This window comes from Aspergillus wentii (assembly GCF_001890725.1).
Source record: "Aspergillus wentii DTO 134E9 unplaced genomic scaffold ASPWEscaffold_5, whole genome shotgun sequence".
NCBI lineage: Eukaryota > Fungi > Ascomycota > Eurotiomycetes > Eurotiales > Aspergillaceae > Aspergillus > Aspergillus wentii.
This window is the reverse complement of record NW_024467836.1, coordinates 1,421,761-1,448,215: the sequence shown is the minus strand read 5'-3', so window position 1 is coordinate 1,448,215 and position 26,455 is coordinate 1,421,761. Positions and strand designations below refer to the sequence as shown.

The window sequence follows — 26,455 nt, the reverse complement described above, 5'->3', positions numbered from 1 at the left end:
TGATTTTATACACCATGATGAAAAATGACGTCCACGCATGGAGGTGAGGCTGCATCAAATACAAGCCTTTCTCAAACATCGCAAAATACATCCAACTCCTGTCGATTTGGGCATCAGATTGATCGTTCATACCACTGTGGACATACAGTGTTATCTCTGTATATCCCTATATGGACAGTTTTGGCAAACACTAGTATTCTCGTGAATACTATGAAAAGATAAAAATATGACGTCTAAGGCTCCTATACAAGAGCTATATAGCTACTTCTATAAACCGCCTGCCTGCATCAATGATCATATAGGAACCTATTCTTTGACCTATTTCTCCATCAAATTCTTTATCTGCAGGCCATTCTCTCTCTCAAAGACCTGGAGGGCCGCGTATGCTCCGCCTAAAATTCTTCACATATTGACCGTTGTCTGGCGTCATGATCCCCGATTGGGAGTCCGACAGCCTAAGCTACCAGAAATCAATCCGTGGATGCCTTGGAAAATCTTTTTCTGCACTATAAATTGCTATCTGATTGTGCGTTCTCTTCTGGTGTTTTCTTTCCTCTACCACCACCCTCGTTCACAGCAACAAGTACTTCAAACCGTCTTATATATACCTTTTACATATACATCAGTCCTTCGTTCAAGCCTTCAAACATTTTTGTATAAACCATCATGACTATCCAATACGTTATCGGAGATATGTACAGCAACAACAGAAGAAGCCCACGTGAGGATAGACTGTACGAGAGACCGTCAGCCAAAAATGCTCAGGGTCTGTTTCCCCCAGATGCCTGTGTCTTCGTTGGCAAGTGAGTGCTATTTCATCTATATCCTCTAGAAGAATATCATGTACTGACTATAGCCAGTCTTTCGATCAAAGTTTCTCTTGACACCCTAACCGAAGACTTGGGGGACAAATTTTCCTGCTTTGGCCGATGCCATGTAAAGATTAAGCAGGACAAAAAGAAAGGACTGCCTGGCGCTTTTGTGCAGTTCGAGGTAAGCCTTTACTATCTCTTCTTCATCATGTAAATTCATACTAACCAGATGCATACAGGAAGTTGATGCTGCCAGCGCTGCCTTGGCCTGGAATGAGTGCACCGTGATGCACGATCGTTGGCTCAGAGTTGAAAGAGCCAGAGGAAGAAGTATGTATGATTTTGTCTATTCCATGCAAAATGCTGATGATCCACCCTCTAGGAACCGCCGTTATTGGCCTACGCTGCATGACCCCTATGTCCCATGAAGACCTGGCGTTTGTTCTCAACGGACGTGGCCCTGTTGAAGCCTACGGCTTCGAGCCCCATGTGATCAATGAGTGGTTTTGGACTTTCATTGCCAAAGTGACCTTTGCCTATGTCGATGACTGCAAAGACATGGTCAAGGTGAGTTTCTTTCCTTTGCTGTCTAATATCCCTTCTTCATTCCTCCCAAGATAATACTGACATCCCCTTCCCCTTCCAAAGCGCTTCTTATGGGATGAAAGATACTACGTCGTCTTGCTCGACGACGACGGTAGTCCCATGGTGCCACCTACAAACCCGAACCAATACGACAACAACTTTGCCCTTACCAGATATCGCCAAAAGGCTGTTCAGGAGGCCATGCGCGACAACCCTCCTGTCAGAAAACCACTCGACTCTCAGTACCAGCCTATAACCGGCCGCACGATCGAAGAATACGTCCAGGCTCATGTCAAGGAGAGCCAGACTTATATGAACCCAGTGGCCGTCAACGAGGTCATCAGGGACCTGGAGATAACCTGGAAGGCCAAGCACGACATGGCCGAATGGTTCGAGCTGGCGGCCACTATCGACGACTCTGAATATGAGTCTGAATCTGAACCCGTTCTCGTATGGGAGTTTGACTCTGGATATGACGAGAATGAATCTGAAATTGAACCTACTTCATATGATGATAATTAAGGTACAGGTGATGATAGCTCCATGCGATTAACATCGTGCTCTGGCTAGGGTTGGGATTTGAAAAATTGCGGGAAAAGTTTTTGTGTTTATTTTGTTTCTATATTTTGTATGTTTGTATTGTGTTATTATGTTCTGTATGTCTTTTACTTATATCTTGTTTGTTCTTTATATTCTTTTTATATCTTGCAACGTTGTCTCTTCTACCTTGTACGTTTACGTCTTTTGTTATTATCCTGTCCTGTTTTATTTTGTACAACCCAAAAACAAATGAACTTCTGTATCCCTCAATTTAGTTCTTAATATATTAATCCCTAGGCAATCTTTTAATTGAGTGCTATTAATATATTTGAAGTTGGACTCCTATGGAGTCTTCTGTTTATCACTTGATTTAGGTACACAACCAGGATGACTCTGATTAAGTAAAGCCTGTATAATAGGTATGATCGCTCTCCTGGCGAGTAGTTAGCTAGAGCCCATGCTTCATAACTATACGTAGAATACTATCAAACACCGTTCCCATGCATCTGAGTCTTTTGATACCATGCCATAACATGAATATATGCTAATCGAAGCGCTATGAATGAACTGACTGCCCCTTGGAAAAGTAAAACGCCGAGCCCTATATATACAGCCCTTATGCCCTTATGCCCTTATGCCAGAAAGCAACTTCAACAGAAACATGCCTTCACCCCCCCCCCCCCCCCCCCCCCCCCCAAAGATGCAAAAATAATAACAGCATTAATAATAGAATCTCATAAAATCACATCATTACCGGCAAATGCAATAGCAAGATAATGATAAATATGCAAGGCGGGCTGAACTGGGCGTAGGCTGCAGTGAGAGGTGGCAACAAAGGTTCTGCCTGGAACCTTGACAAGCATGGAATAAATGAGAGATACATGCAAATGGATATGGTATCAAGCCGCAAGAAAGAGAGAAAGACAACAATCACAAAAGACAAAAGAAAGAAGCGAATTATTTACAGTGATGATAAATGGCGTTCATATACCCAAGAAAATTCGGGTTACATGCCTAGGCTCTGATGCGTCTTGCATCAAAGTATCCCAGGTTGACTGCTGTATCATTTGCCCCCATGATTGGGGCTGCATCCTCCAGAAGCTCCCAAGGACGGACTGGGTATGCTCCGATTACACGTCCACGGCATTGCAGACGAAGACGACTAGCAACGCAGTTTGAGGTCTCCGACATCCCGGAAAGCGGCGCAACAGGCTGTTGAAGAGCGGATGTGCCACCTGGGAGATTACCCGACGGTGTTGGAGTGGATGCAGAGCCAGAAGCAGCAGGAGAGGGAGCAGATGCAGGCTGTGAAGGATTTAGGGATGTAGTATCCGCCACAGGACCAAGAAGGTAGAGGAATCGAGAATCATTTTGATGCTGAAGAAAGGGCGGACACTTCTCTTTGAGGAAACGTGTGCATTGATGCCGAGCCTCGTCAGGGAACGTATCAATCAAAGACGCTGCAACGTCCAGCGCGTGCGTCTGCAACAGAATACCAGGGCAGGGTCGATAGCTTTCGGGCTGGACAGGATGGGGGAAGTAGTTGGCAGTAGGAAAGAGACGCAACGCATTGTCTGGAAGACGCGACAGTGATATGCAAAATATTGATATCAAAAGACGCGATTGATCCTGCAAGCTGTTGGGTTTAGGCGCCAAGGACGGCGACGTGTTGAAGGCAGAACGGTGGATGACCACCATTTTAAGCAGGGCAGAGAACCAGAAAGCCAATGTTCTCTCGAAATTCGAACGAGATTGAATCGCTTTATCTGCTGCCACACCATGCCTGTTCTCCGCAAAGTTGCTGAAATTCGTTTGCATAATGATGAGTCTGTGGAGTAGAAAATCCATCTTCTCAACGAGAATAGGAGCGATGGAGCTCACACCAGCCTCGGGAATGCTATAGGCCAGCTCTTCGATAATAGTCAAGTAAAGCTTTGCAGTTTCGAGCGAGCTTGAGTTATCAGCCGTACTTGACGAATGGTCGTCAGCCGAGTTTTCAAACAGAGGGACCGAAAAGAACCCTTTCTCTGCCCGTTCACGAATCTGGACCAGTCAGTATTGGGCCATCCAATGTATTGAGGACGTCTCGTACCTGTCGTACAGCAGATTGGCTCATTAAAGAAACAAGACCTGCCCAATTGGATTTCTTTGCCCGCGAGTCTGCCACTGCAGCTTTGAACATTACATCCACAATACCATTCCCTATTTCTTCCCCAGACTCCGCATTGAACAGTACCTGGAGCTTCAGCTGGCAAAAAGGGAGTGAGAAGTCATTGGTCATGCTGATGACCCTTTCAGCCTCGGACATGTTTGAACCCGGATCTAATTCATCATTAGCTAAAGAACGAAGTAGCACCAAAACAGCACGACGAACCTGTGGGGGTGTCAAAGCCAAGAAGAAAATCGAGTGCCTTCTGCAAAGCAACAATAGATGCTGGATGTTGATCGATAAGCTTTTGTGTGCAATATTTTGCGGCACGCTCGGGATGTTGGGTGAGCAAATCACAGAGCAGAATTGTCATATAGTTTGCAAGATCGCTTCGTCTTGGGTTAGATTCTGATTCAAGATTCTGAGCACTCATCGAGGCTGCTGCGTCGTGAATGATGCCAAACGTTTCTTCAGGGTATTTGACAAGGAACTCCTGCTGCGCCAAATGAAAGCGATAGGTAACGAGGTCGCAGTATCTTCTCTGCTCTTGAGATGGCGGGATAAGGAGCTCAAGGATGTCCATCTGCAGTGCGGCGATATCTTGAATTGTCGGCCCCATTGTCTCTGACTGCGAGAGTCTTTTTACCAATGATACGAATGCTTGAATGGTAACGCAGCCAACACCAATGAGTGGAGGAAGAATCTTGGACAAGGAGGGACGAGTAGCAGATTTCAAGGCACAGCAGATCCAACGAATTAGCATGGCATCGAAATGTTTGGGGTAGAAAGGTCTCAGGTGAGCTAGGTACCGACAAGCATCATTCCTCGTCAGCTTTCCTTGATCATCAGATAGTAGGATCCTGGTGAGCGCATTGAACAGCGTATCTAATGTGGATTCGTCGATACCACTACCAGACGACAATAGCTGGTTCAACTTTTCATGGAATAACGGGTCGCTTTCGCTGAATATTTCAGGTATGTGGTCCGAGAGAGGCGAAGGTGCTGCTAAAGCTGACTTGCTTTCAATTCGGGAAAGATCCTGTCGAAGAAGAGCCACAGTGTTTGACTCATTAGGCACTTGAAGGCCGACTTCAATGAGCGAAAAGACCAAGTCTAGACTTGTTGTGCCAAGCCTCTTAAGACGGGCGTACGCTTCAACAAGTCTTCTGAATAGATCCGTTGTAGCACCGATAATGCAGAAAGAATCGAAATGGTAGTTGAGTGTATCAGCAGCGGAGGCCAACACGGTATTGTCGTCGCAATTCGCAGCCTGCTTGAGTACATCTGCAAGTATAGACAGATCACCAAAGCTCTCAAGGATGTCTCGGATATGGTAAAATTCGCTAGGAGTAAGGGCAGAGACCTTCATATCAGCAGACAAGTCCACTCCAGGTATGTTCCTGAGACCATTAGCAAAGTCATGATAACCAGTTTCCCACGAGGCGCACCTGTTTGAAATCCTACAATGCTCATTAACTCCACGTCGAATCCACTGTCCGATCTCATACTTGACTGCCCACGTCAGATTCGGCTGTGACAGGTCGCAAGGCACGATGTTGTGCACATCAACACCAAAGATGTTAGGAAGATGCTGGCTAATAGATGCTTTGACTGATGCGATGATTGATGCCTCCTCTAACGTCGAAACCCCAGCACGTGCTAACAGGGTATGGCGAAGGTTGCGTACGTGCTCGGGTAGACGGCTCACAGGAAGCTGCGCTAAGAGTCCAACCTCACCCGATATGGACTATGGCGTGTGAGTAGTCTCATCTAGATGGCTGGGATGTAATGACTTACCGTATGCTGGTCTACTTGGGGACTATTTGTGACTCCTTTCGCCATAAGCCACTGGAGATACCTACCGACGGAGAACGTTTGGGATCGAACGAGTTCCGAAATAGCATGATAGATGTTGCCCATATTTAATTGGGCGTCGCCGCGAGCCTCGGTAAGAAAAGCGAGAATGTGGAAGTCTATATCAACACCAGACATCTTCCACTTTCGCAAAAGGCGGACACCTGCATATACCCGACATAGGCCGTACCGAAAAGGTGTTGCGGTCCATTCTAAAAGTTTAGACACCAGAGCAGTTCTGTCGTCAACACTGGTCAGACATGCAGCAGAGATAGAGGAAATGTCATGTGTAAAGCGCATAGAATCGAAAAGATAAATGATGCGTTGTTGCGGTGAGTGTTGCGCGGTTAGTTGGCAATTCTTGGGTGGTTGCACGCGTGCATTACGTTCCGCAAGGTGTTGGAAGATAGTCTTGTCTACATTTTCCTCTAGATTCAGGCAAGATGAGACTAAGTCTTTGTAGCTGCCCCACGAAGCCGGGAGTATGGCCGACGAGGTATGTTCAAGGACGAGTTTTTTTATGCAGAGAGACAAGCGATCAGTGAGTGGTTGAAGAGAAGCTGCCTGCTCTGACTTGATGGCCTATCATTTCTTAGCTATGAGTCAATTAATAGGGTTCGTGCCTAATAATACGTACCTGGCTTAACTTTTGAAGTAACAGCTCGGCCAGCCGTCGTCCCCGCTTTCTGTATCGCATGATATTTTCCCAATAAATACCAAGCATCAAGAGCCAGACGGGCATGGTATTTAGACGCGCTGACTCCATCGAAGACAGAAACCACCCGAGGAAATTATCGTGGTCGAGCAGCTGCTCAAAGAAAAGGCGAGCTGTTAAGCTGACACTGCGGAAGGTTAGTAAATGCAATCAAACCAGAAATCTAACAAGCAGGGTACGTACGCATAGGTCACCTTCATTCTCCAGTCTGTCGTCCCACAACTACTTAGAACTCCTTCGAGGAATTGCTGGACGTTTGTGGTCCAATCCCGGACCCATTTGGCCTCTAAGCCAATGGCCAAGGCGCCACTTGTGCCCTTTCTTTTAAAGGCACGGATTTCATTGGCACCGACACACTTGGCTAGCCATACAGCACGGCCCACAGGAATCAATTTACTTAGACACTGGTCCAAAAGAACCTTGCCTCTAATGCCATGAGGGATTGTGCGGCTCAGCCTGCGCAACGGGACGGATGGATTGGCAAGGTCACGGAGCCATGCCTCGCGCTTATTATCCGTCAGGGTAACACGGGGAGGTGGCTTGAATGTAGATGGGTTGGTGACCATGCTGTGGTTTTGTCGTTTCTCAAGCGCAGCTGCGAAAACAGATGAAAGCATTTGTAGTCCGGATCGATGCTTCAACTGTGCATACAAAGATGGACGCGCCGTATTGGACTCGTTCTGGGAGACCTGGGTACGATCGTAATGCCCCTGTTTTGCCGTATGTTCATTGAGCACATCCTCCGGATGATTGCCAGTCCATGGCGAGAAATCCGCAACTTCTAATTATAACTCAGTCAGATACTCTTTCGTATATAGTCCACCCGGGCCACTTACTATCACCTTTGAGAGCAGGAGCATTGGAAGGCACTTCGATGCGATATGGGGTTGTTTGGACATCCTTCACTGGCGAGCTTTCCCGCGACCTGGTAGATCCTGAAGAATCCGGAGGGGTGTGTTTCCAAGGCATAGTGGGAAACGGAGGCAGTGATGCGGGTTTCTCGCCCTGCGCGAGCGCCGCCGTAGTCTCCCCATGGACTTCCCCGCCTCCAGGTGTCTCTGATATCAATGCCTGAAAGGACCATACTGGCCGACCACGCCACGGTACCGTAGGTGGCCTTGAACTTGCAGATCCCGCAGTGTTCTTTAACTCCCCACCACCCACGGGGACCGGGCTCGCATCCCCAATCGCAGACCCAGAAGGCACATCCAGTCTTTGTCGTTTCGCTGGCGGTTCCCTCTCCTGCGCATCCTGGCTGCTGGTTGTAAGGTCGATGACTGCCGGCGATCTGGTTTGCGGTTGCGGCACGGGCATTGACGGCTTCTCAGGAAGGAAGTCGGATTGATTCAGACCCTGAGAGACATCAACACGTCCAGAGCCGCTATTGACGGCGCGCAGGGGATGACCCCACGGGTGGACGCCGGCAGAAGGATGAGGTATCATCTCAGGTTCATGGTGTGTATCCAAGCACCGGAAGTTCTGGTCATCGGAATAGTTCCAACCGCGAGATGAATCGACGAAACCCCGGATATCGAACCCCAGGTTAGTAAGAGAATTGTCGGTTATCTCCGTCTATATACTATATATAAAGGGGCCTAGTCGAAGGGGTGATTTGACGGAGGACCGGGGAACAAGCGGATAGGACGGTATGGCAGGGTAAATAACCCGCGGAATGGATGGAAAACTGGGGAGGAGGTCGTAACACTGAGGATAGAGGGTTGCGCCGTCGAAGGAGAGATGAGTATGAAAAGGGAGGAAGTTGAGCCCAGCAGGCGATCGCGACAAGAGGAAAAAGCAATGCGAGAAAGGGAAGGCAAAGACGACAAACCAAAAAAGCCGAGTGCGGAGGCCGAGCGGCGAGATAGAGAATCGTGAGATAACGTAAGGGCGAAATATCCAGGATGGAGAGTGAAGCGGCCTTTTGGGGGGAAATACGGAGTAATACGGAGTAATTGGGGGTATTGAGTGGATGTTACCATTACTGTGCGGTAATGATACGGTACGTTACGAAGAATACATCCGCAGATCATCGGAAGATTCAATAGCAGAAAGTGGCCTATCATGCATTATTTATTCACATTGTGATTTTAGATACATCAATCATTGAGATAGTAGCCGACAGGCATTATTATTAATGTTTCGGTTTGGTTGACTTGTCTCTGTTGGGGATCTTCCTCCGGAATACATGGAGGAAGACCGGTGATCCAGCTTATTATTCAGGCCTGCCAATTCCTCCATTCACCTGGGCTAAGACCATCAGATGATTATCTCCGGAATCATCACCATCGTAATAGGGGCAAATAATCCTGAAAGTTGGATCATGATACATGCGACTTGCCTACTCCGTCTTCGGTCTATCATGGTCGGAGCACTCCATCGGATCTGCGGAATTGCTCCAATTTTCCCTCTAGAACCAGCGGGTTTCTTAACACTTGGCATGATCTGACACCAAATCTACGTCTTCCGACGAAGAAAAAGAAAAGAAAGGGACTTTTGGCTTGTGGCACCACTGGGAAATCTCTTATTCTTGCCCTGGGTGGTTGTTGTTTCCATCATCCATGTTGCCTGTTCATAAACAAACATGGGCTGGATGATCTCCATGAGGGGTTGCTGCAGTCACACTCGTAAGATCTGAGGCCAAGTTGAAGTATTAGGGGATAATTCTTTCCCACCTGGAATGATTATTCTGATTATTATTATTCATAGTTTATATTAACTAGTCGCTCCATAGCATGAAGTGCTACTTACCCCGTACTTGTCTGCACTCTGCCTGTCCTCTTGACTCTACTCTCCCACTTCATCACCTTATCTCTCTCGGTCATATGTGCTCCGTAGCTGAACATTGCCTATTGGAAGAATTATCCTCGGGCCATCAATCACATCATTAACATCGGCACTCCGACATCAAGATCTCCATGTCTCTTTTGCCATTAGCCAGTCGATTGTTTCATGGGGGTTTATGGGGTCTTGGATCTGGAGGCATGCCTCGTACGGAGGAGCATGGCATGACACTTGCGGTGCTGTATGATATACCGCCTGCACCTGCATCTATGCCAACCCATAAAGAACATGATTAAGTGGGATTTCTTGGATGATTTATAAGTGATCCGCAAACTGCCTGCTGTACGGAGCCTTGCGAGTTGATCTTAGGCCTACTGCTTGCACAGTACGGACTCAGGCAGAGAAACACCTAGCACGGAACATCCCACTCTAGCTAGCAATAGCCGCAGGTGCTCTAGCTGGCGTACAAAGAAATAACCATGGATAAGAAACAAGCCACAATGCTGGCCTGGACTGAAATGAGCAAGTATCCGTTGGTTGGCCTGAAAATAAAGCATCCATATAGTTGCAAGGGTCGATAGGAAGCCCTGAGTTCCGGGTAGTACAGCAGATAGTTCTAGGCTTGCAAGTTCCAAGTCCGCTTTCGGAATATCAGCTTGCCTAGAGTCTTAGGCGAGGCACTGCTCAAAGTACTCCATCATGGCGTTTGGTTTGATTTGTTAAAATACAGTCGTTGAATTTTGGGACAGAATCTGCTGCCCAACGTTGACTTCTTGACCTGTATTACTGCAGATAGGAGCATTGATTCGCTGAATACGACCATTTGGAGACTCCATAGTATCAACTGAGTCATGAAGTCAATTAGACAAAGCCAAACATGGACTATTAACCCCTCAAATTCAACTCACTGCTAACTGTGTCTACCGGGATCGGCAATTAGAGCAAACGCAGTAGACTGACTGACGTAAGATACAGTCGGTATGGAAACCCTGAAGACCTATGATGGTCTTTGAGATATTTTTTATCCATGACGTCCTGTTGACTGCACTGTGTAGATATGGTGTTGTTGAAGAGGCCTCCATGGTTATCAGCGACAGCAAGTGATCCGATCTAGGGATCGAGCCTTGCCGCTTTTAGCCTTGGCGCCAACGATCACTTGGGATTTGCCAGCTCGTCATCTCGTATCATCCATCGCAACACTGAGCTTGTACCATTCGAACAGACTTTTGATTGCAAAGATGGCCTCTAAAAAGGATATGCGGAGATTGGATCTTGGTGCGTTGCCTCTCTATTTGCTCATTCTCCGGCACACTGGCTAACTCGAAGGAAATCTAGCTATCCCCTACATCGACCCGCCCCAGGAGAAGAACGAGGCGGATATGACCGGTAAATAAGTGACATTAGTCGCATTGGCAGTTACTGGAAGAAATAATGGTTAATTGGGTGGTCATTTGATACAGGTGCAATGTCTAGCACGATGCCCATGGCTGCGGTAAGGACTTTTTCGAACAGCTACAGTACAACACACGCTGATATTCGGTAGATGTTCACGAGGAATAGGTGAGATAACTCTAGCTGATTGTCTGTGTTTCCTATGCGCTCGGATTCTTACACGCGCCACCCATACAGGATGATCGGATGGTAAGCCTGCTAGTTTTCTGTCAACACAAGGCCCGTTATCTAAACAACGCACAGGGTTGCTTTCGTTCTCTCGCTTCAAGGTTGGCTATCGGAAACTCCTGCCCAGAAGAGGAACGCCTCGACACCGGGATACATGTCGGTTCTGATGTCTTGTTTGTCATCCCCTAAACCCAATTCTCTACAAGTGAAGTGGCTGACCGCGCGATATCGAATTCAGTGATGGCACTGGTTGTGGTACGTCTCCTAGCTATGAGCATCGACTCTTTGTCTGGTATCTTGAGTTCTCATCCTAAATTCCTACTCGCAGACATACTTCCCCATCTTCATTCCCCCGCCGGCCGCACGCAGCGGCGCCGCTGCTACACCTTCGCCTTCTCCTTAAATGCCTCGGCCTTTTGATACCCGCGAAAATTAAATGGCCTGCTCGTGAATTTATATCTCGATACCTCGGCACGCCGACATGTCGGACCCAGGGCTAGCAATCGGTTGAGATACAGTCAGAAAAGCTGGGTTGCCAACAAAGTATCTGCCGTCTCGGATCCGGGGTGATCAGAGCTCCGGAGGCTTTTCCTCTTGCACAAATCATGATTGCTGTAGCGTTGTACCAATATTTTAATCTGCTGTGTTCTTGTAATAGTACTATATTTTTCACTGGCGGCAAAGTTATTGCCGGAATATGATCGAATCAAACGAGCGCAACGCTGGCAGCATTGCCCCCCGCGCCTCAATCTAGACCATGCAAGGGTTCTAAGAGATTTGCAAAACCAGTTTATTTCAACAGCTGCACTCGGTAGAATATTGATATCAAATGATGCCCAGTTATGGGAAGAAGATACGAGATGAGCCTGGCCGCTTAGTCAGGGCTACACACCGCCTTCCCCCACAGGGGCCACTAACCTGAGGCGCGCCCCTCAAAAGGCTCTTCTGTTCCTCCTCCTGCTTCCCTCCCGACACCAACCATCAGCCTCCAACTTTGTCCCTACTCCAGTTTTTCGACTCGCGATCGCTCACATTTTACACGAGATCTTAATCTCACCTCCCGCTCACTTACTACATACCGCTTTTAAGGGCCGTTTACGACGAAAGGCCGAGTTTATGTCCATCGAAAACCTCAAGACCTTCGGTAAGTCGTTTTGCCACCTCCCCTCCTTGGGTCACCCCTCCCACCTGGACTCTACGAGCGAAAAAAAGTCATTGTCACCCCCTTCCATGATGGCCTCGTCTGTGCTTTCTTGGCCATAGATAGGGGTCATCATTGTTTCGAGGGGTCGCATGACTGGCTTTGTCCAGGACCGATCGGCATGGCGGGGTAGATTTTGGCAATGGCCTGAGGCTGACACGTGCTCCTACACAGACCCCTTCGCCGAAGCTGACGAAGACACCGGCGAGACTAAACAGTCTCAAAATTATATCCATATACGGATTCAGCGTACGTTTTACTACCCTTGCTGCCTTTGTTGTCGTTACCCACGCGCCCCCTTTTATCGGCGACACCATCGTACTTTGATCGAATTACATGGCTAACTGTTCTGGCTTATAGAGCGCAATGGCCGAAAGACCTTGACCACGGTCCAGGGTCTTCCTAAGAAGTTCGACCAGAAGAAGATTCTGAAGGTGATCAAGAAGAAGTTCGGTACGTTTACCGGTACATCGGGGTTGAGATATTGGACAAAAGCTAATAATCTTCAGCGTGCAATGGCACCATCGTCAGTGACACTGAGATGGGTGATGTGATTCAGCTGCAAGGAGATCAGCGTAAGGATGTTCAGGAGTTCTTGACCGACAAGAAGGAAGGTCTCGAGCTGGATGTCAAGACCATTAAGGTCCACGGTTTCTAGGCTAGACGCCACGCCACGTTCCGGTCCCTTCTTCCCAGTCTATGTTGCTCTCAGAGAGGTTTGATAGGAGGCATGTTTGCTTGTTATCCCTCCATCTGACCTTGCGTTGCACCAGTGGCAATGGCAGCATTCAGATCGATCCGTCAACCTCCTTTTGTCTTTCTATTTTTTTAAAACCCTCTGTGCCCAGCTTACTGGACTTGGGCTTTTGTCGAAATGATGCGCTGTTTTAACTGATCCTTTGTGATCGTGAATGGACCGATTCAAAGGATAGCGGGTCTCTTTTGACTCAACTACTACACTCAGGATGGGATTATGATGGGACTAGGCGTTGGTAGATACCCATTATCTGCATAGACGAAACTGCTTCTCTTTTATGTTTCTTTATTTTCGCTTGTCTTCGTGGGATGGCATACTGGAGGTTATCATTACAAATGGACATCTCGGTTTAGTCAATCGAAGTTTATCTGGTTGAGATGGAGGCGTGACTTTCAAACCGCCCTATCCGTTCTCTTCTGTTTACATTCTTCCAACTGTCTACCATCCTTAATATTTCTTTTCGTTTGAGCTGCTATTTCAGTAGTGTTTCCTCCCAGAAGAATTACTACAGCCAAATTGGACATCGATAATCAGATGTAGACGAGTGTAAAGGACCTCAAAAGTAATAAATTCAACTCTGGGCTTTTACAAATAATCAACTGGGGAATTGTGGTAACAAGCTGCCTATCAAAGGTTACAGCCAAATAACTCTAATACGATCAAATGAAAAAAGCAAAGCCAACAAGAAGGATTTTGTCCAGAAATTACCGAAAAGAAAAGAACACTTAACTCTCACGCCAGTCTGTCGATTGATTTATAGCTCTACCCTATCATCGGCGACTCGCATGCGAAGGAAAATCGCGACTGCCCAGTCCCATAATTTCCGTGTGATCACAAACACAGGTACCTCGGGTTCATTTTCACGGGTGAGATGCAACTGTAAAAGGAGGGATGACATGCTAACGAAGCTAGCGACGGATACTACTAGGAGGGAAGCCCGTTTCTCGCGTTTGATCGTGGCGTGGTTTTGAGTTGCAGAGTATAAGAAAGTAAGTGTCTGCGAAACCAGAGTCAGTCATTTGCAGACCACATGGCTTTTTGCTTCTAGTGGGGTGTGGTATGTTGGAGAGTGGACTCACAGTTGTAATGGATATCCATGCGGGTAAGAGGAGGCGAGGATCATAAGATGCACCCGAGAGATAGAGAACCCAAGAAGTCATATACGCAATTAACCCATTCGTTGTTAAGAGACGAATTACAACCGCCGGCGGGGTGTAATTTAGAAGCCTATAGATGAATTAGTACAAAGCTGCATCATTTCCAAGCAAGGATAACTGACCATCGAGACATCATACAATCAGCAAAAAAGTAAGAAAGATAAGCAGATGCACAGCACTATGGAGAATTAAGTTAGTAATCCAAAGTTTGATTCTGCATAAGCCTTCCATATCCTCTACGCAAGGATTGAGAAGGGGTCGTCGGAGAATAGCTATGCATACCCATACGATAGCCAATGCCACCTCTGTCACGCGAAATCTTCTCTCGACATCCCAATCTTGTCCAATACTTCCGACAATCGCCGCAGCCCACCCCTCACTTCCCATTCCTGGCCGAATGTGAAGCAGTTCGGCCAGAAACGTAAAGGCGCATCGTAGTCCCCACCATGCAGCGGGCACAGTGCTCAATGCGCGACAGACCAGCAGAGGGATATACCACTTACGGTCCACTCCCAAGATGACAGCCACACGTGGATGCAAGGCCGAGGGAGTGTGACCGACTTCATTGTTACTGTGAGTCTGGGACGTGGAGGGGGCCGGGGATTGCGGGTCAACGGTAGATGTAGAAGCCACGTCTTTATTGCGGGAATCCGCCGATGAAACAAAGGCCGGAGGAAAAAAGGATGAAGCCGTTGTACTATAATCCAGACGAGAGGTAATCAAGTCAGACTCTGGAGGAGACCGGGCGTGAAGAGAGAAGGGCGGAGGAGCGGCATCACGACGAGGAGGAGCCAGCCTTAATCCACGGCATATGCGGCCGTCGCGCAAGGTAAACCCGGGGAGCGGTGGAAAAGTAAAATATGCAAGAAGTAAATTCTTTTTTTCCTAAAAAGGAATTAAATTCTCAAATATTCGAGGAGGTGTCGAGTTGGCGGTGTTCTGTAGCTGGCTGACAGCTGAGCAGTGATAGCCCGACGAATAATGATGACGGCTCCCCACTTCAGCCCTGTGACGGAACAACACAATGTGAGGGCTCCGGTCAATATGATGACTTTAAGCAAGGTCTTTACACTGAAATGGCAAATTGATGGTATAGATGCAGAGCTGGATGTGAGTGTGAGTGACCAAGCGAGAGGAGGTGGTGTTGTCTGTTGATGGCGAGACGAAATGCCCAAAAGACCGGTGGATATAGGTCACGTGACAAGATCCGGCTTACTCCCGTTATTTTCCTTGGACGATCTGAAGTGTCGATTGCATCGCGACGAACACTCAGAGCGCAGCCACTTCGTCCTCCTCTCCTACTGGATTCGGTCACAATGGCGTCCTCGCTGCGAATGCCGGCTGGATCCCTGTTTTCCACTGCCAGAACCAACAATGTCGTGTTTCGATTCTCTCCAGCCAATTCTTCGGCGGCCTCTGCGGTCTCATGTCAATGCCGGCACTTTTCTCAAGGCTCCCAGCGGAACGGGCGGGGGATTCCGCAGAATATCGCCTTGAAGCAGCCTGCTCAGCCAAGTATGAAAACGAGAACAAGAGAGTTTTCTAAGAGCGATTTGCCTCAAGACCTTGGATTGCTGCCAGGTACATTCATTCGGCCGCTTTGGAGGGATATGCCGTCAATCTTCCAACACCCCCGAGAACGACTTCAATTGGAGTGGCTTTGGTTGAAGGGTGGAGTCCAGAATTTCTTGGGGTATGCTCTTAAAGGAAATTTCATTGAAGAGGAGAATCGAATCATTTGCTAATTCTTCACTAGCCTTGTCGTCCTTTGCAAATGGGGCAACAATAATGTGCCGCTGGAACTAAAGGGGCGACGACAAATAGCTCGTGAGCTCCACCAGAAGATGTATACTGCTTTCGCAGGGTGAGTTTTGGGTATTGCTTATTTCCTGTCCAATGGCTTGTTAATCTTTGTTGTCTTGTCTTCTTGTAGGGGGGACGTCACTTCCTTGCGCAAAATCTGCTGTAATGGCCTCGCGAACAAACTTATTCAACGCATCGAGAACCGCCCGAAAAATGAGAAGGTGACCTGGACTTTGGATAAATACATCTTGTCACCCGCAACCTTTTTCACAGGAGCCCGTATCGTTGCGGACCGTAAAACTCAAATACCAGATCTTCCTGACTCGACTGTCCGACAAGTTGTGGTGCGCATCACCAGTAAACAGTCTACCGGTAAAAGCAAGCTGCCTTCCGGCCGTGATGCAAACACTGCGGTCGAGGACGCTACCCCGGAGAAGCAGCAGGACTGCACCGAATATATCGTCATCCAGAAGCTTCGTTGGGCTGGTGATGAACAGGACTGGCGCATTTGGGGCCATGCCACTCCCACCACTGTCGAGGATCTTGACAGCCCTTTCTTTGCATCGGGACTTACTATTTCAGAGCGTCTGGATGCCATGAAGGAAACAATGCAAGGAAGGAGGTAAAAGCACCGTGTCTGAGATATTGTTTGCATATTGATCATCCACACCACTTGCTTCTTCCCTTCTTTCGGGGGTTCGAAGGGATGGACGTGATGGAAAACGACCAAAATCCCGACTAACCCCTGGTTTCATGATATTCCATAAACTATACCGATCCGAGAGGCAGGAAACAAAAGAGATCAGGGTTGCAAATACGAAACGCCGATTACGAAGTACAACAAGCGCCTTCTGTCTTCTTCTGGCTTTGGATTGTCCATACCTTGTCCACGATTTGACCTGTTTCGGTTCTCCCAATTGTTTAACTATAAAGATTGCGCAATTCGCATAGCGTCCTTTTCATCTGGTTCAGATAAAGGGAAGGAAGCTATGGCTAGTTGTTTTATTATGTACTATATCTGCCATCTCTTTAGCATCTTGACCATTGTAATTACTGAATATGTTCCCAATTTTCGAATGAAAAGGAAAAAATGAAATGTACCAAAATAGGTCACTTCGCATCTTATCGAAGATTAAGATTACCTAGTGTAAGCGGTATATGTCTCGTCCACGGAATATACTGGCCCAAAGCAAGCGATACTATTTACATGTTGGGAAAATAAAAGGAGCAAGAAGAAAAAAGTACAGAACACAGGGGAAGGGGCATATACAATCGAAGAAATCGTCATGAGAGCTCAGGAATTCCTTCGGATGTGAACGAAATTCTGCGCAATACCCGGCGTCGAATATCAAAACACCACGGTAACTACGCGCATTTAATCGTCATCGAAGATTTGGAATGTATTGACCAGGACCGTCTCAATGACCCGGACTTGCCAGCCGGCGTCTGCGATATTACCACCGGAACTGGCTCCCATAAGGGTAGGTCTGAAAAACCCATTGTCAGTGTTTGAACCGAAAACATGTTAGCATGGCATGACTTACCCGAAACAAATGGCAATGTTCCCAGCATTCATACGGTTTTGGCTGTAGTGTTCTTGGACCTTGTTGAGATGCTAGAGATAACCTAGTCAATGCAGTGACTCAATATACTTTCTGGTGGGATGGCATACCAATACTAAGGCTCTCAACGTAGCATAATGGGCATCTGGTAGGTTGTTCACGAGAGCATGCAATGAATCTCGGCGTTGGATGTCGTCATCAATGCCTATAAATCCAACGTTAGCCAACTAGTCACAGGTTGTTCGGAATGCAGATGAAAATTGCTTACGGGCTGCGTTGATAAAGTCCGAATAGTATTGCGAAGTGAACAAAGGATCGGGTAGGTCCCGGAAGAATTGCTTCAGTATTCCCGCAACGCTGTTCACGTCATGGTAGAAGTTCTCTGGGTTAGTGAAATCGACTTGTGATGAGTCTGTGTACAAAAGTTAGAGATAACCCATGTCTAGGGGGTAATTTTATGCACTTGCCGTTGTCAAAAAGTGATTTCATGTGGTTGATATGAGTAGCGCTACCCGAAAGCCGATAAATGCCCTCCACATCCAATCCAAAGATTTCCAGGGCCTGGAAGCACTGGTATACAATCATGGGGACAGCAGTTCCATCTCTAGCATACAGGTCTTCCAAGGAAACTCCAAATACTGGCTTCAGCGGTGGTAGATGTGAGTGGAAGCCATTGCTAGGCGGCGGCGGGCCACTGGGAGCCCCCAAAGCCAGTTGAGGCAGAGGATGCTGCTCTGGAGGTGGTCCTGAAACAGGGTAGGGGGGTTGGAACGGTGGTGGCGATGCGAATGCATCCGACTTCTGCGGGTATGGTAACTGCGGTGCCCGATCAGTGTTCTGGTTCTGCACAGGTGCAGGTGCAGGTGCAGGTGCAGGTGCAGGCGCGGGTGCGGGTGCTGATGGCTGAGAGGACGGCTGAGGAGGGGAGATATTCTGTTGGGAGAAAGATAAAGGTAGCATGGTAGACTGCCGCTTGTTCTGTGTACTTGTCTGAGACGCCGGAACAACAGCACCAGATGACCCTGCGAGTGTCTAATGGAGGTATAAGCACATGAAAAACAAAAGGGAGAAAGCTTACCGGATGACGTTTATATTCAATTTGCTCCGAAGTCACTGCCCCTGGGCTGTTTGAATGGCTAAGAACGTAATCATGGAAGTCTTTTTCGTTATCAATCTGCTGCACGACCTCATAGAGGCTTTTAGGTCCAGCATTGCTTCCCGCTTCCTTCATTGGGCTGATGGAGAGTGCCTGGCCGAGGAGAAGTTTCTCGTTGAACGTTGCTGGGGCTCATTAGTAAAAGGTCATTAAGTTAGGGCTGCATAGAGCAATCCTACCAAATTTTTGCAGCTGCAACGTAAGACCAGAGTCGCACTCCGCTATCAATTGCTGAAGACTGTGGACTGTTTGAGGTCGATGAGTGGAAATCAATTCCTGTCGTGCTGCCTGTGCAGCCAACACCTTGGATGCATAGTCGCTGTCTGCATTCTGCACCTTTCGTAGCAATTCCTCTTCATGCTGGGCAGCCGATTTGGGGCCTTTCAACCCGAACTTGCCGCCTTGTTTGTCTCCGGTCTTCACCCGGTCATATTGCTCCGCGAATGATTCATATTTAGCCTTGGCCTTCTCCGCCGCTGACTCTGCCTCCAAAACTCTTTTCTCCGCACTCAGGCCAGTCTGCTTCCACTGCTTGCGACCCCGTTCGATGTTCGATGCGAGCTCGTTAAGGTCATCGGCCATCTGCTGAAGCGACACGGCGAATTGGGAGCCATGGTCGGCCATACGGTCGTGGAACCCATTGAGTTCATTGTAGCTCTGACCGTAAGTGCCCTGACGGTTCTCGGAGCGATGCGCGGCGTCATGGAGAGAACGGGACAGTTTCCTAAGCCCCTGAGCATGTTCCTCCTCCAGGGAGGCCCTCTTTTTCAGGAATGAAGAGAAATCCTGTGATACTCAATCAGCGCATGCGATTTTCAAATCTATTTCCACAAGGGGGGGTGGACGAACTTTGGCGGAAGCGACGCTTTGCTTCAGGCGGGTCAGGAGTGTGGTAATGCCGATCTATAGGTGACGGTTTTCTGGTCAGTTGTGTTCACTTGCGCATCGATCAATCCATGTCACTTTGCATCTCCACATACATCTGAGTAGACGACCTTGTCCAAACGAGCCTTCACCTCATCTGAAATCGGCGGGGGCACTGGGTGGGCATCGACTCCCCCAGACTGACCGGCCGACGAACGACCAGCACTTAAAGGTGGCGCATCGGGATCCCTGGGCGAAGACGCACCAGGCGGTGCATCATAAAGGATGTCCGACATGGAGATATCGGTGGAAGATATAAAATATGAAAATACAGGGTATTGTCCTGCTATCAATGAAGGAGCTTGAAGTGTTGAGGGGGGAGTTAATCAAGGAGTTGGCATGTAACTTGTACGATAGTCGTTGATCATCGATTGCGGGAGCCTAACAGTTAATTGTATGGGCGGTGGGGAGGTTTTGCCATGAGCGTCTGGCGACAGGAACAAAGTATTAATCGAAAGGGGATAGTAGCAAGATGGATATTTGAAGAGTTCGATACGTTGATCAGGTCTATCCAGCTTCATCCGATATTAACTATTAACTCGATCAGAAGGATTAGATTGTCTGTCATATGCCCGATCGATGCCAACTGCGCGGCACTTGGGCATCGTAAGCTGTATGACATACTGCGTCATTCATCTGCGAGGTTCTTCAGCTTCACGCAGTCTATCGCCTGTCAATCTCAATTATTAATTATCATTTATCATTTATAGTATGGACGATGAACATTTTTATAGCTATATTGTATTCATTCATCTTTTGAAATATCAATTTATTCGTAGGGTCAGTTAGATGCTATCTGTATTGTCTACTACGACATGCCAGTACGGATACACAAGCCATCCTCTGATCTTACAATTAAAATATCCACATCTTAGAATGAACAAGAAACTCAATTTTTACAATCAAAATAGTTTCCAAAATAGTTCAACATTATGTTAATCATCGATCGATGTTAAAGAATATCAAAGCTCAAATCGACTATGTGTCACGTGCAACCGCCGAGTTTCGCCAACCGCTTTCGACATCCAAAGTTTTCTGCCGATTTCCGGCACATCCCAGCGTGTTGTTTCAAACTTCCCTTTCACATGTCTGCAAAAGCCCACCGTTTTATACCGGTGGGTTAGCTCTGATTAAATACTGATGGAGTTCGAATATCGGACTATCATGGCACCACGTGGGCTACCTCCACAGGGAACCCTTTTGACACCGCCGGGGGCCAGCAACAGCGACCTTCGGAACAACCCCAGAATTCCTGGTCCCGGCCCGGTGACGGCCTTTGATCTATCCAGCAGAAGGTCGGAGCCCTGCGAGATAATGGAGAAGATCCCGCCAATTACTGGCAAGCGGCGGGGGGGCAATAGGAAGGCGTGTAATGAATGTAAGCAGCAAAAGGTAGGTCTCATCTGCTTTGCACCTGTGTTTGGAGCTTCCCCCTCCAGTCTACAGTCCAAAAATAGTCGTTGCTTCATCTCGCTGAACATGGGTCCTTGGTTTTTTGACAGCTTCGGTGTGACATTGTCCAAACACCTGCGGAAGCATGCTCGCGATGTATGCGGCTTGGAATCGAATGCAAGATTGAAACGTCGTTCAAGCGGATCTCCAAGCGAAGGTAAGCCTGCCATCGGCCCCTGGCTTCCGTATCTATGTGTCTAACACGTCTGCTACAGACGAAATGCTGAGATGGAAAGGGAGATTGCGGATCTCCGTCGACGACTTGCCAATGGTGAGCAGCCTCAGGTTAGCGACGAAATGTCGCAGTGTTCTGAGGATGCTTCGTACTGTGAGCCTGATTCCGCGGTGTCTAATAGAGGACGACCCCTTTCTGTTCCTGTGGAGCCTCAGTCGTTGGCAACCCCATTGACTGTGCAGAGAGATGGATCCATTGTCTCACCGGGAGATAGTCCATGGAAACTGGAGGATGTTTCCCTATCAAGAGCAAGGGTAGCTCGATTATTTGAACAGTAAGAGTTCTGTCTAGTCCCGCTTTATATAGTCATTTACATCTGACTTTGGTAGATTCTTCAAGTACTATCATCCTTTTCTTCCTCTCCTGGATCCACACAAGGGTCCCGATGAATACCTTCATCGATCCTCCCTTCTTGCATGGACTATCATTTGTGTTGCTAGCCGACGAGCTCCATCAGAACCAGGTCTCCTTAGCTCACTCTCCGGCCCCTTCAGCAGACTTCTCTGGTCGACCATCACAGGTGTTCCCCAGGATTACCATGTGGTCAAGGCTCTTTGTCTTCTATGCACTTGGCCACTTCCTACAACCAGCCAAAGGACTGATGCTACTTTTATGCTGAGCGGACTCATGATGCAGATTGCCATGCAATTGGGGTTGCATCGTCCAGTTCAAGCGGAAGAATTCACAACTTTTCGGATGGAAGTGCAAGGGGAAGCCCTCAAGGCCCGATTACAGACTTGGGTCATCTGCAACATAGTGGCCCAGAAGTGAGTTGATTTACCCTATAATATACGCAGGTTACCAACAGTTCTTGTTAGTGTTGCTACCGGATATGGACAGCCCCCGGGCACGATCTACGATTGGGCATTAGAGCCTGCCTCTCTAAGAGATGCCGACTACCATCTCCCAGAAGACTTACATACTCGCCTACGCATTGAAAAGTTCTGTGACAGAGTGACCAAGGCTCTGTACAGCAGCAAACCAGAGCCTGCTGAGTTCATCAGCTCAGAGAAGCTTTTGATTGTGCAACTTCTCGAGAATGAGCTCAAGGAGATGGAAATGGATTTTGGCCGAGACATTTCCCGTACGAACGCCTGGGTTCAGGACCATCTTCCTTGTCAAGCTAACTGGTCATCAGATATTAACATGATCCATTTACGAGCGGCCGAATTGCATTTGAGATATTTTGTATTTTTAGGTTCCAACCCACGAAGCGATGATTTAACGAAACTTTTCATTGCGACAACATCATTCTTGGGCCGTGTGCTCGACCTCGAAACGTCCCCTGGGGAACTGATCGGGCATGCCACGAATTATATCCTGCAGATGATAGTGTCCGCTGCCTTTGCGCTGATGAAGCTGCTGAAGAGTACATTTAGCCGCCATATCGATTTTGACCATGGAAAGTTACTTTTCAACGGGGCTATTTCGGCTATCCGAAGGATTAGTGTGATGGACCACGATCGACCGGTCCGTCTGGCCGATATTTTGGCGCAGATGTGGAATACGGGTAGCTCAGAGGCTACCATCGGAGAGGATATGTTGCAACTCAAGGTACGATGTCGGATGAGTATGAGCCACGTTTATGACACTGTTTGGCGTTGGCGACAACGATTCCGACCCGTGAAAAGCATCGAAGATATGCAATGTACGTTTCAGAAGTTAATCAACATGCATGGAGTGACGAGGACTGACCAGAAGCAGCTACCATGGGCAATCCGAACATGTCGACGGCGGCAGGTCCCCTTTCTCGACAGCAGGAGAATTCATTGGATGACCCAGGGTTGATAATGCCAACGAATTTTGACCAAGGCGGATTTCTCAGCGAAACGGGCTTTTCCGAAGTTTTCGACTCTCTCAACTGGGTCTTTGACGGGATTCCTGATTCTTTTGTTGCACCTCCGGTCATGTAGGCCATGGGGCATTGGCCAGCTGGGAAGGGTTATCACGTGCAGCATGCGACATTGACTGCTCTGAGTTTGCAGACACAGCGGCGATACAGTTGATCTGTCACACGACGCAGATCTCAAGATGTCATCTACTCAGTTGGCGATTTGAATGAACGACATACTCCACACGAGGTTCCGGTATGACCTCGGCTGTCTTTCTACCGGATGGCTCTTTGGTCCCCAACATGCTTTGTTCACCAAACAGAACCGGAGAGACTGTTGATGCGTGGGGTTTATTGCACCTGTACATAGGCAGAGATACCCGCAAGAGACCGAAATGGCGGTGATGATTTAACCATGAAGGTTTGCAGAAATGCCGAGGCACCTTGATTATTCTATCTCAATCCCTGCCGCCCGTAGACAACGCCGTTAGTAATCGAGAGGGAAGGTGAGCTGTATTCCAGAGTGTTATTTAGTGGGATCGATTTCTGCTTCTTCACATATCTTTCATCTACAAAAACAGACCAAATCTGACTGGTACGATGGCATCCGAAGTAATCAACCTCGTGGCTACTTTGTCCCCCCAGCCTGATAAGGCTGAGGAAGTAAGCAATCCACCTTCGCTTATTTATCTATAGTATATTGATGCTGATGGCAAAGCTCTCATTCCACCTGGCACAATTAACCCGAGAGGTCAACGCGAATGAACCCAACACTCTGATTTACCATTCTTTTCATAACAAGGCGAAGAATGAATTCGTGGTGGTTGAGAAGTATATTTTTGATATTCCTATAATATCTACAACAGTACTAACAATCCCAGGTACAAAAACCAGGCAGCCCTCAAGGCCCACATGGAGAGCCCGTATGTCAAGGCGTTTGCCAGCAAAGTGGGTGGAATGATGGCAAAGCCCGTTGAGATCAAGAAGGGAGAATTGCTACCCTTATCTGTGGGGGTTGCCAGGATCTAGGATAGGATGCTTTATTGGAAATGTATTTTATTTCTATATCCCTGTTGGTATGGAGCATCAAATCGCGTGGGATCCAGAAATATTATTGGAACACCACAGCGCATGGACAGCAGCGGTGGCGGCCAACGAGACGCAGAGCTGGAGATGCGTTGGAGGTATTATTATTATTTATTGTTCGTGCTTGGACTAGTTGGCGATGGGATGGAGGTTTGGTTTTATTTTTATTTTTTTTCTGTAAATAGAACAAACAGGGCGATGGGTGAGGTTATTTAATATTATTCCTGTATGTCGTCAATTATTATATGGAGGCTGGTCATCAACCGACAGCTTCATGCTCCACCGTCGATCCATCCAGTTCTTCAGACGGTGAGTCTTAATTATCATTGCCGGTTACTCTATAGTCTGTATAATAGCCATGAATCATTCCACTACACTTTGCAGACAGATATTCGTAGATGTAGAGATGGATAAATGAAGATCATCGTAGTCTATCCACAACCCCTGATTCTATCCCAACCACGGCTAAACCACCAAAAGTCGTCGCATTATTGATTCTTTCTGCATCGTATTTCGATCGATTCCTCTGCTGCCATCGTCTTCATCATCCATCCAAACTATCCTCTCTCTTCCTCTCTCTCTGTCACTCATCGGCCGATCTTCTTGTCTCCCCCGCCTGGGCGTTTCCCTTAGTGCCCCCTACGACCACCGTTAGTACTTTTGGATCCTCTCTCGCTCCCTCTCCCTCTCCCTCTCTTTCAACCCTCATCAGATCAATCATTCTTCCTTGTTGCTTTGATCTCCATATTTATTTTCTTTCCCTTCCTTCTTATCCTACCCCCCCGGTTCAGGCTCTAAGCGACGTGCTTTTTTTCTTTTTTATATACAAGGTGAGCTCTCCATTTCCTGCTCCCCCCAACCTCTGTTCTTCCTCTCCCCCTCTTTATTCTCACACACTTGGTCTCTCGCACCACCACCTCATCTCTCCTGCTTCAATTCTTCCTTTCCTTCAGTTCTAGACCTTGTCTTTATTTTCTCCTCTTTTTCTCCTCCCTCTGCAGTAGAGTTCTTCTGACTTACTTTAATCCTTTTATCATTCCCCTTTGCAGATACCCTTTTGTGATTCCGCCCGCCCCCAATCGACACTGCGTATCCCGTAATCAAATCAAATCTCCTTGGACTTGTGTCGATCGATTACCGTATTTATCACTCATCGTTCACGTCGCAATTGCTTTCTTTCTTCCTGTGTTGGACATCTTTGGCTTGATACCCTACAAAGAAAATGGCGTCAGGTCCCGCTACTCAATCGTTGAAGGTCCGCATTTAATGCTCCTCCCCTCCATGCGCTCTCCTCTCCTTAGATTGACCAGACCCCGGGCTAATAGGCGACCTTGTACAGTGTGTAGTGACTGGTGATGGTGCAGTGGGCAAAGTCAGTGGCTTCCTTTCTCTCCTCCCCCTCCCTATTCGGATTGAATGGACATTAACCTGGGCCGCCCGCGATTAGACATGTCTGCTCATCTCCTACACAACCAACGCTTTCCCCGGGGAATATATTCCTACCGTGTTCGTTTGACCTTGCCCCGTGTGCGCTTGTGCAGCTTTGGGACCTGTATTTTGACCGACTTTGCAGCTTTGACAACTACACGGCTAGTGTGATGGTGGATGGCAAACCTATTAGCTTAGGTTTGTGGGATACCGCCGGTCAGGAGGATTACGACCGTCTTAGACCGCTGTCTTACCCCCAAACCGACGTCTTCTTGATCTGTTTTTCCATCGTCAGCCCTCCATCGTTCGACAACGTCAAGGCTAAGGTGCTTATCTCCGCCAGCATTGTCTCGTTCCCGTAGCTGACCATTTCTACAGTGGTACCCCGAGATCGACCACCACGCCCCCAATGTCCCCATCATTCTCGTCGGAACCAAGCTCGATCTGAGAGACGACCGGGCAACCGCCGATTCCCTCCGGGCAAGAAAGATGGAGCCCGTTTCATACGAGCAGGCCCTTACCGTGGCCAAGGAAATCAGAGCACACAAATACCTCGAATGCTCTGCTCTCACACAACGCAATTTGAAGAGCGTGTTCGACGAGGCTATTCGGTATGTTGGAGAGCTCCGTCGGTATATACAGCTGTATACTAACCTCTCAGTGCCGTTCTTAACCCCCGACCCGCAGCAAAACCGAAGAGCAAGAAATGCTTGATTCTGTAGACCTTTTCCTTCTGTTCCGACCTATAATATAAACAACTAATACGGCGTCTGGGTAGCTGGGGCTCTCTTTGTCGCCTCCTTTCAT

General features: G+C 47.9%; 9 protein-coding genes across 9 annotated transcripts; 6 read left to right on the top strand and 3 right to left on the bottom strand.

The window, feature by feature from the left end:
• Positions 1-666: 666 nt before the first annotated feature.
• On the top strand, positions 667-1,919 carry ASPWEDRAFT_29385 (uncharacterized protein; the record flags this gene model as incomplete). Its single annotated transcript, XM_040833268.1, has 5 exons — positions 667-803; positions 861-993; positions 1,052-1,142; positions 1,195-1,379; positions 1,461-1,919. 5 exons carry the CDS (start codon positions 667-669, stop codon positions 1,917-1,919), a joined length of 1,005 nt encoding a protein of 334 aa, XP_040687899.1.
• Positions 1,920-2,730: 811 nt separating this feature from the next.
• Positions 2,731-8,501, bottom strand: ASPWEDRAFT_42159 (uncharacterized protein). The gene is made up of 8 exons (XM_040835723.1): positions 7,492-8,501; positions 6,839-7,436; positions 6,578-6,782; positions 5,884-6,522; positions 5,535-5,833; positions 4,312-5,486; positions 4,030-4,259; positions 2,731-3,980 (listed from the first exon to the last, which is right to left on the bottom strand). The coding sequence occupies exons 1-8, from the start codon at positions 8,096-8,098 to the stop codon at positions 2,952-2,954; spliced, it is 4,782 nt and encodes a 1,593-aa protein (XP_040687898.1). The 5' UTR covers positions 8,099-8,501; the 3' UTR covers positions 2,731-2,951.
• Positions 8,502-10,803: 2,302 nt separating this feature from the next.
• On the top strand, positions 10,804-11,459 carry ASPWEDRAFT_42154 (uncharacterized protein). The gene is made up of 2 exons (XM_040835722.1): positions 10,804-11,077; positions 11,132-11,459. Exons 1-2 carry the CDS (start codon positions 11,067-11,069, stop codon positions 11,295-11,297), a joined length of 177 nt encoding a protein of 58 aa, XP_040687897.1. The 5' UTR covers positions 10,804-11,066; the 3' UTR covers positions 11,298-11,459.
• Positions 11,460-12,172: 713 nt separating this feature from the next.
• Positions 12,173-12,915, top strand: ASPWEDRAFT_52485 (translation initiation factor eIF1; the record flags this gene model as incomplete). The annotated part of the gene is made up of 4 exons (XM_040837757.1): positions 12,173-12,200; positions 12,432-12,506; positions 12,618-12,710; positions 12,767-12,915. 4 exons carry the CDS (start codon positions 12,173-12,175, stop codon positions 12,913-12,915), a joined length of 345 nt encoding a protein of 114 aa, XP_040687896.1.
• An 853-nt stretch (positions 12,916-13,768) lies between these two features.
• ASPWEDRAFT_114207 (uncharacterized protein) lies at positions 13,769-14,639 on the bottom strand (the record flags this gene model as incomplete). The annotated part of the gene is made up of 4 exons (XM_040828476.1): positions 13,769-14,011; positions 14,094-14,241; positions 14,294-14,349; positions 14,454-14,639. Coding segments are annotated over 4 exons (633 nt in total), but the record flags the coding sequence as incomplete, so codon positions are not given.
• Positions 14,640-15,487: 848 nt separating this feature from the next.
• Positions 15,488-16,600, top strand: ASPWEDRAFT_173640 (uncharacterized protein; the record flags this gene model as incomplete). The annotated part of the gene is made up of 3 exons (XM_040831109.1): positions 15,488-15,864; positions 15,928-16,035; positions 16,105-16,600. The coding sequence occupies 3 exons, from the start codon at positions 15,488-15,490 to the stop codon at positions 16,598-16,600; spliced, it is 981 nt and encodes a 326-aa protein (XP_040687894.1).
• Positions 16,601-17,124: 524 nt separating this feature from the next.
• On the bottom strand, positions 17,125-20,198 carry rgd1 (putative Rho GTPase activator (Rgd1)). Its single transcript, XM_040835721.1, has 9 exons — positions 19,673-20,198; positions 19,542-19,595; positions 18,872-19,478; positions 18,615-18,817; positions 18,004-18,568; positions 17,805-17,948; positions 17,647-17,741; positions 17,519-17,589; positions 17,125-17,461 (listed from the first exon to the last, which is right to left on the bottom strand). Exons 1-9 carry the CDS (start codon positions 19,850-19,852, stop codon positions 17,350-17,352), a joined length of 2,031 nt encoding a protein of 676 aa, XP_040687893.1. The 5' UTR covers positions 19,853-20,198; the 3' UTR covers positions 17,125-17,349.
• Positions 20,199-20,780: 582 nt separating this feature from the next.
• Positions 20,781-23,216, top strand: ASPWEDRAFT_29379 (transcription factor domain-containing protein; the record flags this gene model as incomplete). The annotated part of the gene is made up of 6 exons (XM_040833267.1): positions 20,781-21,008; positions 21,119-21,225; positions 21,284-21,577; positions 21,633-22,070; positions 22,101-22,951; positions 23,008-23,216. 6 exons carry the CDS (start codon positions 20,781-20,783, stop codon positions 23,214-23,216), a joined length of 2,127 nt encoding a protein of 708 aa, XP_040687892.1.
• A 2,226-nt stretch (positions 23,217-25,442) lies between these two features.
• racA (putative Rho GTPase Rac) lies at positions 25,443-26,370 on the top strand (the record flags this gene model as incomplete). The annotated part of the gene is made up of 6 exons (XM_040828462.1): positions 25,443-25,475; positions 25,560-25,592; positions 25,668-25,726; positions 25,794-25,974; positions 26,027-26,259; positions 26,310-26,370. 6 exons carry the CDS (start codon positions 25,443-25,445, stop codon positions 26,368-26,370), a joined length of 600 nt encoding a protein of 199 aa, XP_040687891.1.
• Between the last annotated feature and the right edge of the window lie 85 nt (positions 26,371-26,455).

Coding starts and splice junctions, on each gene's coding strand:
- ASPWEDRAFT_42159 (XM_040835723.1), bottom strand. CDS start 8,098: ATGATACCTCATCCTTCTGCCGGCGTCCACCCGTGGGGTCATCCCCTG. Junction 6,783..6,838: donor AGAATGAAGGTGACCTATGC/GTACGTACCCTG, acceptor AACCTTCCGCAG/TGTCAGCTTAACAGCTCGCC. Junction 5,487..5,534: donor CATTGTAGGATTTCAAACAG/GTGCGCCTCGTG, acceptor TAATGGTCTCAG/GAACATACCTGGAGTGGACT.
- rgd1 (XM_040835721.1), bottom strand. CDS start 19,852: ATGTCGGACATCCTTTATGATGCACCGCCTGGTGCGTCTTCGCCCAGG. Junction 17,949..18,003: donor GAAATCACTTTTTGACAACG/GCAAGTGCATAA, acceptor TTTTGTACACAG/ACTCATCACAAGTCGATTTC. Junction 17,462..17,518: donor AACATTGCCATTTGTTTCGG/GTAAGTCATGCC, acceptor TGGGTTTTTCAG/ACCTACCCTTATGGGAGCCA.